General features: G+C 49.0%; 13 protein-coding genes and 1 non-coding gene across 14 annotated transcripts; 7 read left to right on the top strand and 7 right to left on the bottom strand.

The window, feature by feature from the left end:
• Nucleotides 1-4: 4 nt before the first annotated feature.
• ECU01_0840 (translation initiation factor eIF3 core subunit g) lies at nucleotides 5-496 on the bottom strand (the record flags this gene model as incomplete). The annotated part of the gene is made up of 1 exon (NM_001415637.1): nucleotides 5-496. One exon carries the CDS (start codon nucleotides 494-496, stop codon nucleotides 5-7), a length of 492 nt encoding a protein of 163 aa, NP_001402169.1.
• A 62-nt stretch (nucleotides 497-558) lies between these two features.
• Nucleotides 559-1599, bottom strand: ECU01_0830 (uncharacterized protein; the record flags this gene model as incomplete). The annotated part of the gene is made up of 1 exon (NM_001415635.1): nucleotides 559-1599. The coding sequence occupies one exon, from the start codon at nucleotides 1597-1599 to the stop codon at nucleotides 559-561; it is 1041 nt and encodes a 346-aa protein (NP_001402168.1).
• Nucleotides 1600-2045: 446 nt separating this feature from the next.
• ECU01_0820 (uncharacterized protein) lies at nucleotides 2046-3119 on the top strand (the record flags this gene model as incomplete). Its single annotated transcript, NM_001415632.1, has 1 exon — nucleotides 2046-3119. The coding sequence occupies one exon, from the start codon at nucleotides 2046-2048 to the stop codon at nucleotides 3117-3119; it is 1074 nt and encodes a 357-aa protein (NP_001402167.1).
• Nucleotides 3120-3202: 83 nt separating this feature from the next.
• On the top strand, nucleotides 3203-3760 carry ECU01_0810 (uncharacterized protein; the record flags this gene model as incomplete). Its single annotated transcript, NM_001415630.1, has 1 exon — nucleotides 3203-3760. One exon carries the CDS (start codon nucleotides 3203-3205, stop codon nucleotides 3758-3760), a length of 558 nt encoding a protein of 185 aa, NP_001402166.1.
• A 129-nt stretch (nucleotides 3761-3889) lies between these two features.
• On the top strand, nucleotides 3890-5269 carry ECU01_0800 (uncharacterized protein; the record flags this gene model as incomplete). The annotated part of the gene is made up of 1 exon (NM_001415628.1): nucleotides 3890-5269. One exon carries the CDS (start codon nucleotides 3890-3892, stop codon nucleotides 5267-5269), a length of 1380 nt encoding a protein of 459 aa, NP_001402165.1.
• A 91-nt stretch (nucleotides 5270-5360) lies between these two features.
• On the top strand, nucleotides 5361-6020 carry ECU01_0790 (uncharacterized protein; the record flags this gene model as incomplete). The annotated part of the gene is made up of 1 exon (NM_001415627.1): nucleotides 5361-6020. The coding sequence occupies one exon, from the start codon at nucleotides 5361-5363 to the stop codon at nucleotides 6018-6020; it is 660 nt and encodes a 219-aa protein (NP_001402164.1).
• Nucleotides 6021-6042: 22 nt separating this feature from the next.
• Nucleotides 6043-7329, bottom strand: ECU01_0780 (uncharacterized protein; the record flags this gene model as incomplete). The annotated part of the gene is made up of 1 exon (NM_001415626.1): nucleotides 6043-7329. The coding sequence occupies one exon, from the start codon at nucleotides 7327-7329 to the stop codon at nucleotides 6043-6045; it is 1287 nt and encodes a 428-aa protein (NP_001402163.1).
• Nucleotides 7330-7374: 45 nt separating this feature from the next.
• Nucleotides 7375-7458, bottom strand: ECU01_0775. Its single transcript has one exon. It is a non-coding gene; the product is annotated as a tRNA-Ser (tRNA).
• Nucleotides 7459-7530: 72 nt separating this feature from the next.
• ECU01_0770 (uncharacterized protein) lies at nucleotides 7531-8148 on the top strand (the record flags this gene model as incomplete). The annotated part of the gene is made up of 1 exon (NM_001415624.1): nucleotides 7531-8148. One exon carries the CDS (start codon nucleotides 7531-7533, stop codon nucleotides 8146-8148), a length of 618 nt encoding a protein of 205 aa, NP_001402162.1.
• Nucleotides 8149-8195: 47 nt separating this feature from the next.
• On the top strand, nucleotides 8196-8822 carry ECU01_0760 (uncharacterized protein; the record flags this gene model as incomplete). Its single annotated transcript, NM_001415623.1, has 1 exon — nucleotides 8196-8822. The coding sequence occupies one exon, from the start codon at nucleotides 8196-8198 to the stop codon at nucleotides 8820-8822; it is 627 nt and encodes a 208-aa protein (NP_001402161.1).
• A 17-nt stretch (nucleotides 8823-8839) lies between these two features.
• On the bottom strand, nucleotides 8840-9847 carry ECU01_0750 (uncharacterized protein; the record flags this gene model as incomplete). Its single annotated transcript, NM_001415622.1, has 1 exon — nucleotides 8840-9847. The coding sequence occupies one exon, from the start codon at nucleotides 9845-9847 to the stop codon at nucleotides 8840-8842; it is 1008 nt and encodes a 335-aa protein (NP_001402160.1).
• Nucleotides 9848-9948: 101 nt separating this feature from the next.
• On the bottom strand, nucleotides 9949-10587 carry ECU01_0740i (thymidine kinase; the record flags this gene model as incomplete). The annotated part of the gene is made up of 1 exon (NM_001415620.1): nucleotides 9949-10587. The coding sequence occupies one exon, from the start codon at nucleotides 10585-10587 to the stop codon at nucleotides 9949-9951; it is 639 nt and encodes a 212-aa protein (NP_001402159.1).
• A 165-nt stretch (nucleotides 10588-10752) lies between these two features.
• Nucleotides 10753-11061, top strand: ECU01_0730 (uncharacterized protein; the record flags this gene model as incomplete). Its single annotated transcript, NM_001415619.1, has 1 exon — nucleotides 10753-11061. The coding sequence occupies one exon, from the start codon at nucleotides 10753-10755 to the stop codon at nucleotides 11059-11061; it is 309 nt and encodes a 102-aa protein (NP_001402158.1).
• A 276-nt stretch (nucleotides 11062-11337) lies between these two features.
• On the bottom strand, nucleotides 11338-11784 carry ECU01_0720 (thioredoxin; the record flags this gene model as incomplete). Its single annotated transcript, NM_001415618.1, has 1 exon — nucleotides 11338-11784. The coding sequence occupies one exon, from the start codon at nucleotides 11782-11784 to the stop codon at nucleotides 11338-11340; it is 447 nt and encodes a 148-aa protein (NP_001402157.1).
• Nucleotides 11785-11802: the final 18 nt, after the last annotated feature.

Raw genomic sequence — 11802 nt, 5'->3', positions numbered from 1 at the left:
ATAGTTACCTAGCTATCTCTGCAGACAGCCCCAGGCTATCAATTGCAACGCCCTTGAGGTCCTTGATGAGCTTCACGGCATCATCCCTGGACTCCAGAGTCACAAATGCAAATCCTCTGAATGCACCTGTTTCCCTGTTCATGACAAGGTTTGGACTCATGAAGAAGATGTTTGTGTGCGACTTGATAATCGAATGCAGCCTATCCCTTGTCATGTCGAGCGGGAGATTCGAGAGCTTGACGCTGCATGTTTCGGGACGCTTGATTGTTGGGGGGACATAGGCATTTGATACGGCAGGCTCCTCAAGGGAAGGCCTGTAGGGGATATATTGCTTCTGCTCCTCCTTACAGTCAATGCCCACCTCCGTCGTGTACAGATTAAACCTCGGGGCCGTTGTGCTTTTGATCACCCTTATCTTACCTATGTTCCCAAAAGGCTTTATGCCTCTCCTTCTTTCTATGCCTTCAGTATCTGGCTCGAACTTCACCACTTCCATTGGGACTCCGAATTCTTTTAGTTTTATGGCCCAGAGACCAAATGAATTCCACAAAGATTTATTTACATACCTAAGTTCCCAAACACAAAGTCGGATATCTTCTTGTCGAAGGACTTGCACACCGCTCCTCCAGGGGCAAAGGCCCCGCCCTTGGCCCGCCTTCTACAAGGGCCGTCCAGGTAGAATAGCGACGTCTCCTCGTCCATCCATATCTTAGAATAGCTGCTTTCCCAGAAAGGTCTTCGAAGCATGATTCCCTCGCTGGACTCGTCTTCAATGATGGGCTCGAAGGGCTGTTTGATGGATTCGGAGTGAGAGTGGTTGAGTCCATGGCCTCTACAGGAGGGATCCTGAGACACCCCAGAGATCCATATTTCGTCAGTGTCTTCTCTGTCCTTGCCGAGGCAGTCGAGAGGATTGCCTTCGACGAGCGGCATGTGCTGTTCGATTTTGGTATAAATGAGCTCATCGTGTGGATGCTCGTCTATCTCTATGCCCAGGGTGTAACCTGTGCAGTTCTTTCCGCTGTCCCTCTGACGACCGTGAATCGGAAGATTAGCTATGTCAGTGTTCGGGATGTGGATGAAGCAGCACCTCTTGCCATAGGGACAGCTCCCTTCCTCCCAGAAGGTCTTGCACGTCTCTGTCTTGTACTTCGGATGTCTCTGCACATACCTGAGCTCGGCCTTGCTGTGTGCAAACTGGCATTTGTCGCCATACCTGCAGTAGCCTATTTCTGTATGGCTCCTGCACATTTCTGTCTTGTAGAGCTGGTATTTCTTATTGGCATGGGATCCCCTGCCTGATAAAGGATAGTTTTGGGGAGCATTAGTGGAAGCCCTGGAGTCGTGAGCCTTCTGCCTTTTTTCAAAGAGGCCTTGCTCTTTGTTGGCCAGCGAGGCGGAAAGATGGGAGATGGTATTGTTTTGGGACGGTTTCTTGCCATCCTTAGAGCATGTACATACATTTCTCAGCCTAGATGTCCTCCTAGACAGGAGACACCGGCACCTACCTAGAGGGTCCTCCTCGGAGTCGTTTGTATCGATGCTGATTGTCTCTATCAGCCACGGACTCCCGTCCACTTTCCCGCCAAAAGCACCCATGAACCTTAAGTTTATATGGAGTAAAAGATTTGTATACCAAGCAATTTTGACTATGATTAAGAGATAAATTCACCCAGATCAATAGATTAATTTAAATATCTGCCTGGATCTTGATCTTTAGGACTAAATTAACCAGCGATTTCTGGGGATTAGGGCTAGGGGATGCCTTGTAGGGTATACTAAGCACTGCTGCTCCCGTGCTTTTGCGTACCTCAGGAGGTTGCCCAAAATCGCATGGGCTCTAGTTCTCTTCTCCTTCCAACTGCTCCTGGATGGGAGGAGAGTGTCATGAATCCTCAAGGGTCATTATCCTGTTAATTTGATGTCGAACGAAGTGATGTATTCGCCATCAGTGATCATCCAGTTCCCCAAAAGGAAAAAGGAATTGCCCAAAAGACTGTTCTTTGTTGTTTTAATGCATATATTGGCAGTATGGGGGATGCTCAATGAAGCTCTTGGGATTCCTGATAGTTGGACTCAGTGCCATCAGTGCTCTTAAGACTAAGGCTCTTCACCTTACATGCGAGCAGGAGCTGAGGCCATATAGTGCCGTGGTAGATGCTAACTGCATGGCGTTTGCCCTGAACGGAAGCAACATTCACGAGGCAATCAAATACCTCCAGGCAATGAACATCAAGAAGGCATACGTGCTCTACTGGAACGACCATGACCTCCGTGGAACTCCAATGGTTCTTTATGACAACGGAGCTCTTGCACCCTTCGACCCGTACACCAACACAGCGAAGTACGTTCTCTGTGTCGAGGCCTGCCCATGCCCAGGGTCCAAGGCTGCCAGCGTTGGTGGGTTCCAGGCGGCTACCTCATCCGAGAAGATATATGTCGAGGGCAGTGCCAGGCCTGCCCAATGCTCCGAAGTGTGCATCGAGCCGGTTGAGCGCCGCCCCCACTACAAGAAGATCGTCGTCAATCCATCTCCAAGCAACTGCATTCCTTGCGAGCCCGAGTGCTATGACTCTAGCAGCAGCAGCGAGTGCAATAAGAAGAGATGCAAGACATTCCCAAGGATATGCAAAGAGAAGTGCGGATCTAGGCGCCGTGGGTGCCCAAGGAAGGTCGAGGTCCTGAAGAGCCAGAAGACATACACTTTCGACATTGAGAAGTACAGAAGAAGGGGAGAGGTTGTTGTCAGAGTTTGCTCTAAGGACTCCAAGGAGAAGTTCGAGAGATTCATTCTGTCGAGGAACGGAGAGATTAGGGGAAACAACAACAAGAACTGCATTCTGGAGCCTCTTCCAAAGTGCCTCCGATGCCCAGGACAGCTCCACAAGCTCAAGAAGCACATCGAGCGCAAGGTCTGCCAGGAGGTCTGCATGTACATCAATGCCAAGTGCGACATCTTTGTGCTGGTCGGGGACTGCGACTTCTACAGAGTCGTGGTTAACGACAGGAGAAGATACAGAAACCTCCACCTCAAGAAGGTTCGAGGACACAAGCTCCGAGAGCTTATTAAGCACGGACTCTTTGGTGTTGAATTTGGACCTCTCGATCTCGATCGCTGATGTAAATAAAGGCAGATTGTAAAAATGTCTCTCAATCCTTCCGATTCATTTTCAAGGTAATGAGCAGAGTCTCAGTTACCCTGATGATGCAACTCGGACATTTATTTGCAGGGCAGATGGTCATGTACATTTCCTTTCTGCTGCTTGTGGCAGTCTCTGAAAGCTGGATAATCCCAGCAGGAGTGGACTATCTCGCCAGGTCTCCGTTTCTTCGTGTATCGGATGCAAAGGGCGTGTTCTGCTTTCTATTCTCGTCCTCCACAACAGCCGTCGGATTTATGTTAGAGACCATGCGGTCGATGGCGAAGATATCCAAGAATGACCGGATGAAGTATAGGGTGATGAAGGCGCAGCGTGGGTTCACCTACATGACATTGATTCTGTTCATCGATTTCCTTGGTGCATACATATTCAAGTCTCTGAACAACAGGACAACCAGTCTGCTTATCCTTGGGCTGACCAGCCACATATGCTGCTCGCTGACAGCATTTTTCGGTATGGACATGGTGAACACCTTCTTCTACCTCACCTTTGCCATGTCGAACGTAGGAGTGGTGCTGCTTACATATGTGGCCGGGTTTGACCGTGTGTTTACAGGGCTGGGCCGCTACCTCGGGAGATTCAGGCTCGACCTTATCTAGGGAATATTAAACCTTCTGCAGCTTGCTTTCTGTCATGTAAAGGCTGAGCCTTTCCATTGGTTACATGTGAAGTTGTTTGAAACTTCATTCTGCTTATTTTAAATAAATACCGGCTCTCCGAGTGTCTCTATGAAGCTTTTGGTTGTCAGCAATCGCCTACCTCTGACAGTAAAGAAGAGCAAGGACGGTTTTGAGTACACAAAGACAAGCGGGGGGCTCGTAACCGGTCTGAGAGGCATCAGCGATAAGATCAGGTTCATGTGGTTAGGAAACATAAGTGGTGTTGAGCTGGATGAAGAGGAGAAGAAGGTGATAAGAAAAGACTGCTGGGAAAAGTTCCATTCGATTCCTGTGTTCATCGACCCTGTGCTCAACAGCAACTCCTACGACGGCTTCTGCAACGCCATTCTGTGGCCAATAATCCATTCGTTCAAGGACGATGTTGCATTCACCATCAAGGACTACAATGCATATGTCGAGTACAACACAATCTTCTGCGAGGAGATATGCAAGATTGTGGAGGACGGCGATATCGTCTGGGTCCACGACTACCACTTGATGATACTCCCTGAAATGCTGAGGAAGAAGTCAGATAAGAGCTTCAAGATCATGTTTTTCCTCCACGCCCAGTTTCCGCCGGCAGAGATAATGGAGACTCTTGCATGCAGGAGAGAGATAGTGAGCGGCATGGCACACAGCGATCTCATTGCATTCCACTCGTTTGACTACGCAATCAACTTCGACGACACGTGCAGGGCAAACAAGGTAGAGGTAAGGTCGAAGCTGGATGCAATTCCAATAGGAATCGATCCAGCGATGTTCCGAAGCGCCCTTAAGGAAGAGAAGACGGTGGAAAGGATCAAAGAGCTCCGGGAGATGTTTAGAGGAAGAAAGATTCTTCTGGGAGTGGACAGGACGGACTACATAAAGGGGATGCCACACCGTGTTAAGGGATTCCAAAGGTTTCTCGAAAAGCATCCTGAGTTTCTTGACAACGTGGTGTTCCTGCAGGTCGGCGTTCCCAGCAGAACAAGTGTCAAGGAGTACTCTTCGTACATCACCAAGATGAATGAGCTTGTGTCAGAAACAAACAGCAAGTTCGGATCCATCGAGTCTGTGCACCTGTACTTCCTGAACAAGAGTGTGGACTTCAATGAGCTGTGTGCCCTGTATGCAGTAAGCGACATGCTTCTTGTGACATCTCTTCAGGATGGAATGAACCTTGTTGCTCTGGAGTACATTTCATGCCAGAACGAAAATAACGGGGTGCTTCTGCTCAGTAGCAATGCAGGGGCGTCCACGACATTGCCTGCTGCAGTGGAAGTGAATTCGTGGAACACTGAAGAGATTGCAGACGGGATCCACAGGGCAATCACGATGTCTCTAGAAGAGAGAACCGAAAGACATGAGATCAACAGGAAGGCTGTTGATACCTTCACGTCTGTGGAATGGGCAGAGAAGAACCTCGACGGGCTCTGCGACGATTGGAGGGAATCACTGATGCTCTAAATCCTGCATTTGCGAGTAAATCCGTGTTTATTCATCTTTCTTCTCTGGCGGGCCCGTTGATTTTATTTCGCTTGGCCGATGCCCTTCAAGAATGTTTTTCTTGTTCCTGGCGCATGTTTTCTCGCAGACCTTGTTCTATCTGGATGATAACAGGTCGGTGGAAAGTGCTCTGAGGCTGAACGGACAGACCGTGGTTCTCATGCAGGCAAAGCTGTTCCACAGGGCATCGCCCAGCCAGCCGTGGAGAGAGGCAAAGGGAATCAATGCCGGGACAAGGCTCAGCATATACAAGTCCGATGGGGACTACAAAAGTGCTGATCCCGACCCAAAAAACCTGATTTTCAAGGATGTGAAGCACGAGATGTTTAGCACGTTCTTCTATACGACGCCGGAAACAGGGTACTATACCATGGTGTTCTCTCTGGACACGGATGTTAGGGGAGAGCTGGCGTTCGGACTCACTATCTACGAAGGGCGCCCGTGGACCCCAGAGATTGTCTCCGGGACGGATTACCAGATGGAATGGCTGACGAAGAAGATGGGAGATCTGCTGTATGTTTCGAAGAACAACTTCGATCTGCAGAAGCTGGACGACTGGGACGAGGTGGAGTACACAGGGCTATACAACAGCATCTTCAAGCTTATCAACAGAATAGTGCTCCTCAAGATAGCCACGATATTTGCTACCCTGCTGTACATCAATAGGAAGACAAAGGAGTTCTATATATCCAAGAAGATAGTGAAGAAATAAAAGGTCCTTAGCTCTGTGTCTCTCACTTCCTTTTGTGCAGATCTATAACTGTGAATCCCGGGCCTTTTCTTTCGGGCTCTCTGTATCTTACAGGCTCCGATGGAACAAACTTCGGAAACATGACTCTCTTCCTTAGGGCTTTGATGCTACCCTCCACCACGGATTGCTTAGGTCCGAAAGGCGCCGATTCAAATAGCTTAAGGGCAGCTGCATCCCCAGTCACCTTTGATATCCTGTTGAAGGCCTCCGTAACATCTATGGAATCCCCCAGAAACTCGTTTATGATCTCTTCTATCTCGTTACCCTCCGCTTTACATATACGGTCAATCACCAGCCTGCGCTTCTGCAGCTTTCTCCTCTCCTCCTCCAAAATATTCCGATTCAGGTACTTTGGAAGCTCAGCCTCGGTGCTTGGCGAAGCTGTGTCCTGTCTGGAGCCTCCCCTATGGGCCATTGGTGCTCTTGCATTCCCTCCGCTTGGGTCTATAACACTGACCCGGGCTGGTGCCTTTTTTCTTTTGAACGGATCCATCACGGGAATGCTGCACCTACCAGGCCTAGGGATTTCAGATAGCCTGGCATTAACCTTGTGGAATCTTGTAAGATGCTCAAGAAGCTCTGTATGGTATGGGAACACATAGCACTTGCCTACCCGGCATGTCTGGAAGGTGCAGCAGTAATGGGCATTTCTGTAGTGTGCCTCCAGATCTTCAAAGCTGCTGTAGTACTGGTATCTTATCCCGACCATGTCGCAAACATGACATGCCTCGTGCCTGAGGTTGCAGTGCCGCCTTGCATCATCAGAATCAAATAGATAGATCTTGCAGTGGATGCAAAGCACATGTCCGCTGAACCCCTCCTCCTCGAGACTCCCGTTCTTGTGGTCTCTTATCGTGCTGCTTCTGTAGAGCCTGATCTCATTCCAGAAGTCCTTCCTGTTTCCAATGCATTCAGAGCAGAGAACAAATCCATGCTGTGCGTAGTGCTTCTTCAGCTCCTTCAAGGATCCAAACCTCCGGTGGCACTTCTGGCATTTGTTGGACAGAAGGTCCTCCATCCTGTCCCTCACATCGGCTCCCTCATAGAAAACGGCGACAGGAGCCTCTCTGCCCTTCCATTGCCGCCTGGAGGTTCCACATGCCGGAGAGGATGCAGAAAAAACAACAGCCTCCGTCGTCCCCCTACACAGGGGACACCCAGACTGCATGTATAGAAACACAAGTCTCACAGCACATGCCATGCATATTTGATGCCCGCAGTCGTATCTCGCAGAGACGTCTGTGCTGCCGGTGCATATTTGGCAGTTCATGGGCTACCGGTTCCAAGGATTTACAATGGACGCATCGTACAAAAGCGAAGACGACAGGATTCGAACCTGCGCAGGCAGAGCCTACTGGTTTTCTAAACCAGCGCCTTAGACCACTCGGCACACGTCTTCGAATGGCGCATGCCACGCTCCCAAACACCAATACATTTGTGGGGTCTTTTAATGCCTCTTCGCACAACGCGCATGGAAAACAGATGCAAAAAAGATCTATGCTCCCACGATGACTCGCCTTCGAAAATTCCTGTGCAGTGGAGGGACGCCGAGATGTGTGCCCTGGACACAGGAATACTTTGCTTTGGCACAGACTGGCCTGCGATTCTGAAGAAGTACGGCAAATACCTCGGGCCCGACAAGGATGAAAGAGAAATAAAAAGACAGTACTACGAAAACATCCAAGCTCGATGCCTGGAAGAAGCCAACATGAAACATGCTGTTGTCGTCAACATGTACGGAATGCCGATATACAGGAACGGGAAGATTGTGTATTTCTTCTGCACCAACCCATTGGTGGAGTTGCAAAAGATGGTTGAAAGGAGCGGGGAAGAATATCAGGAGGGAGAAGACATTTTTGTGGGCACATACTTCGGCTCTGTCAAGAAAATCCACCGGTACAGAGTCTCCAGGGCCGATGGCATTGTGACTGTGGATCCACTTTCCACAGCCTACATTGAAAACAGCGTGCTAGAGCATGAGTGGAAGCATGCGGTAAGAAGCCATCTTAGGAGACACCCGTATGATATCTGTATGCCTGGAGCTTGTTTTGGCGAAGAGGAACTTTTCCACGGGGCAACAGAGAGGTGACTGGGTGAGCACCAATGGACTTTACTAAGATTTGAAGCCCTTGGTAAATGAAGAACACCGAGTATAGCGGACCGTCGTCAAAGATCAAGCTGCACATCTACAGCAGGGTTCCAAAGAAGAAGTATGTGAACGAAAGCGCCATCACGAGGACCTACACAAAGAATCCGAGAAGAAAGCCCCAGCCCTGGAGTACGGAGGAGAAGGAGGCACTGCTCAAGGGAGTTAAGGAATTTGGGCGTGGAAAGTGGAAGGAAATCCTCGAGAAGTACAGAGATGTCTTTAACGAAAGCAGGAGACACATCGACCTGAGCGACAAGCTCAGGGTGATAAACAAAAAGGCATCCTACTACTACACTACAAAGATAAACTTCATCGAGGTTAACGAAGAAGGAGAGGAGATTTCGAATGCATTCGGAGAGAGACGTGTGTATCCATCGAAATTCCCCTATTCTGCAGCAAAGAAGGCTGGGCTGTACAGGCTGGCCTTTGGAGCCAAAGAGGCAATCATCAACATTCAGGGGGAGCGGAATGGAGTCATAGGCAGGCATAAGTACCATGTGTCTAGCTCCCCTGGATCCCGCACCGGAATCAACATCGTTAAGTTAGGCAGTGAAATCATAGAAAAGACCGGGGAGGAGAAAGACACTCGCCCAAACCAGGACATCGAAGAATAAAGTTTCTTTATTGCTCTCTAGTTGTCGATTGTCACAGGAATCCCAGATATATACTCATTTCCTACAACAAAGCTTTCCTTCCTCATGTCAAACGCAAGCGGGGATTTGCATATCGGGCATGTCTGCTGGCGCTCGCACCACATCTTCAGGCACTCGAGGTGGAAACAGTGTCCACATGTCAACTTCTTGCCAGTCTCCATGCCATCCATGCAGATCGCACAAAAGCCGTCTCCAGACCCCTCAACACACTTTTCGAGATCCTTGCATAGCCTAAGATAGCTAAGGAACGTCTTGATCTTCGAAACCAGTGCATCCAATATCGTCAGGGCCGACCGGAAGAGATTCAAGGGAAGTCTATAACTGAGGGACGTGATCCCTATGAATATGACGTACGCAAGAAGCGTAATGCCCATGTATGCTATGTCAATGTAGAAGTTGTGCAGAGACCTCTTTCCGTCGTCGTCGGACAGAATCAGGTTCATGACGCAAATGTTCTTTACAGAGGCAAGCACAAGCAGGGCATACTCAAAAAGAAAGAGAATCTGCCCGTCAATGAAGGATATGCAGGAGAGGGTAAACAGAAGTGCCATAAGCCCTGAAAACAGCGATATCCCATATGCAAGGGTGTACAGAGAAGCGTAGACGTCTCTCTTTATCCTTACACCCAGCAGCCAGCTGAGGGACTTCACACACAGCAGCATAACAAAAAGAAGACCGTTCTTGAAGTTAATGTCGCTGTCAAATGTAGATACAACAAGAAGGAAGTCCGTCAGGAAGTAGAGAAGAGACTCGTTGAAGCTGGCAATCTCCTCGGATCTGAGACTTCCAAACACTCCGTCTATCACCCGTCCGGTTAGAGAGCACATAAGAAAGATCAGGAACGTAGCATGGAGGATGTGCGCCGTGCTATTGCGTGTCGTAGTTGTGAGGACATTGTACATCGTCAAGCCTCCGTGGTTTGCCTTCATGGTGTATATGACAAGCAGGATAAAGTGGGAAACCCCATATGCAACAATCCTCTTCATTTTTCTAGGGCACTAATGTTTGCAAATTCATTCAATCGGAGGGGCTTTGATAAGGGACAAGGTGAAACATAAAGGTGTTATCGTTTATTTCCTCTCGTGTCTTATCTATCTACCGGGATGACCTTGGCACAAAGGACCCTGGGGTCTTGCACTTCCTCGGACGTCGATGTCTTTTCTGTCCAGCACATGTGGCACACCGCAACAAACTTTCCATCCCCGGGTATACTGATGTCGATGGAGGGCCCTTCCACAACAGCCTTTCCATTGGCATACTTCAGATGAAACCTCCCATCCGCCTTGCAGAAATAACATACAATGTCAAGTTCGATCATCTTGTCGCACAGCTCAACTAGGCGCTTCGATCCTTCGAACAGATTCTTCTTGAAGTCCGTAAGAAGCCCGTAGCACCATACAGGAATTCCATGGACATCTGCAACCTCCCGAAGCTCGTCTATCTGCCTGGAGCTCAGAAACTGTGCCTCGTCCACAAGTAGAATGTCGACGTCTCCATACAAAACGTCTTTTGTAAAGCTGAACTCGGGTCCGGCACACAGGTCACACTTCATCTCAATCCCACATCGCGACCTTATCACTGAGCTTTCGTGCCTGGTGTCAGACAGTGGCTTTGCAAGCAACACCCTTCGCCCGAGGGTGGCAGCATGCCTCGCCCTCAGCAGCATGTTTGCTGTCTTGCCTGCATTCATTGGAGAAGTCACGAAATTCAATGTTCCTCTTGTCATTTCTGCCGTAGGGGCATTTCGCCGTTTTATACTTTTCCATTCCAATACCGCCAAATCCATTCGAGATAAAACATCCTACACCAAATGAACGGGGAGTCTCCCCCAGAGATGACTCCCGTTTCAAACTTCAAGTACCTATAAAACGCTCTTCAGGTCCGGAAACAAATGGAGCCAAGGGACCACGACGGCAGCTATAGGGAGGAAATGCACTGGGGATTCACAAAGATTCTAGTGGTGTCCATGCTCTATGGGCTGAGCCTGGTATGCATTTTCCTTGGTCTGAAGCCGTTGTTCGACATGGACTTCGAGGTCAAGAGCTTTGCAAATCTTGCCTTTGTTGCATTCCATGGATTCTACATGTTCAGCTTTATGGCCGTTCACAGAAAGAGCCATTTCATCTTCTGGTCCACAAGTTACATGCTTTTGAGCGGAACCTCTCTTCTGTTCTACTACTACGAAGACCTGTTCCTGTAATTCCTAAGTTCTTTCGGCCGCAGTAGGCTTTCACTCTTGTTGTCTTGGATAGTACAGGGCCCTTCTCTGCACTTCCTGGTGCACCCAGCGCCGAATTCGCTGCTGACATGAGCAATCGACTCCCTCACCGATGAAATCCCCATGGATAGTCCTGGCGATCCTGCTATGCACCAGTGGATATACTCACATTGGTGTGCTGGGTAGTATCCTCGAATAAAACTCCTTGACCATCGATCCACACTCTTCTCCCAGAAAGCTTCCGAGAACCACCTTTAATTATATGCTGGATATAGGCTTGAAGATGTTGCTGTCTAAGATTCGTTTCTTCAGGACCTCCGGCTCCACACTGTCGCCTCCAAGCTTTTCAAATCCAACGACCTGATCCACAAAATATCCGTCCTTGAAGAAGCCCAGAAAGGGCAGCACTCTTATCTCCAGCTTCCTTGCTACAACAGGGCATATCTCAGCATTTACTCGGTAGAACCTAATGCCTGGAAAGCAGTCTTTTACCTCCTCCAGCCCCTTGTCCATTGTTTTACAGCGCTTGAACTCTGGCTTGTAGAAGTGGACTATCATCCTCAAGGACTTGGTCTTCTCAATCAGCTCCTTTTCAGACACGACTTCCTCCACCTTTCCACACAGCTCCTGGATTCTTCTTTCCCGGTATCTCATAAAGGCCTCATCATCCTGCGGAAGTCCAATGTCCTCATGGCCAGCAGGCATAGGACGACAGGATTTTTT

The sequence above is a fragment of the Encephalitozoon cuniculi genome, chromosome I, assembly GCF_000091225.2.
Source record: "Encephalitozoon cuniculi GB-M1 chromosome I, complete sequence".
NCBI classification, from domain to species: Eukaryota; Fungi; Microsporidia; family Unikaryonidae; genus Encephalitozoon; species Encephalitozoon cuniculi.
This window is presented reverse-complemented; position numbering and strand designations above follow the sequence as displayed.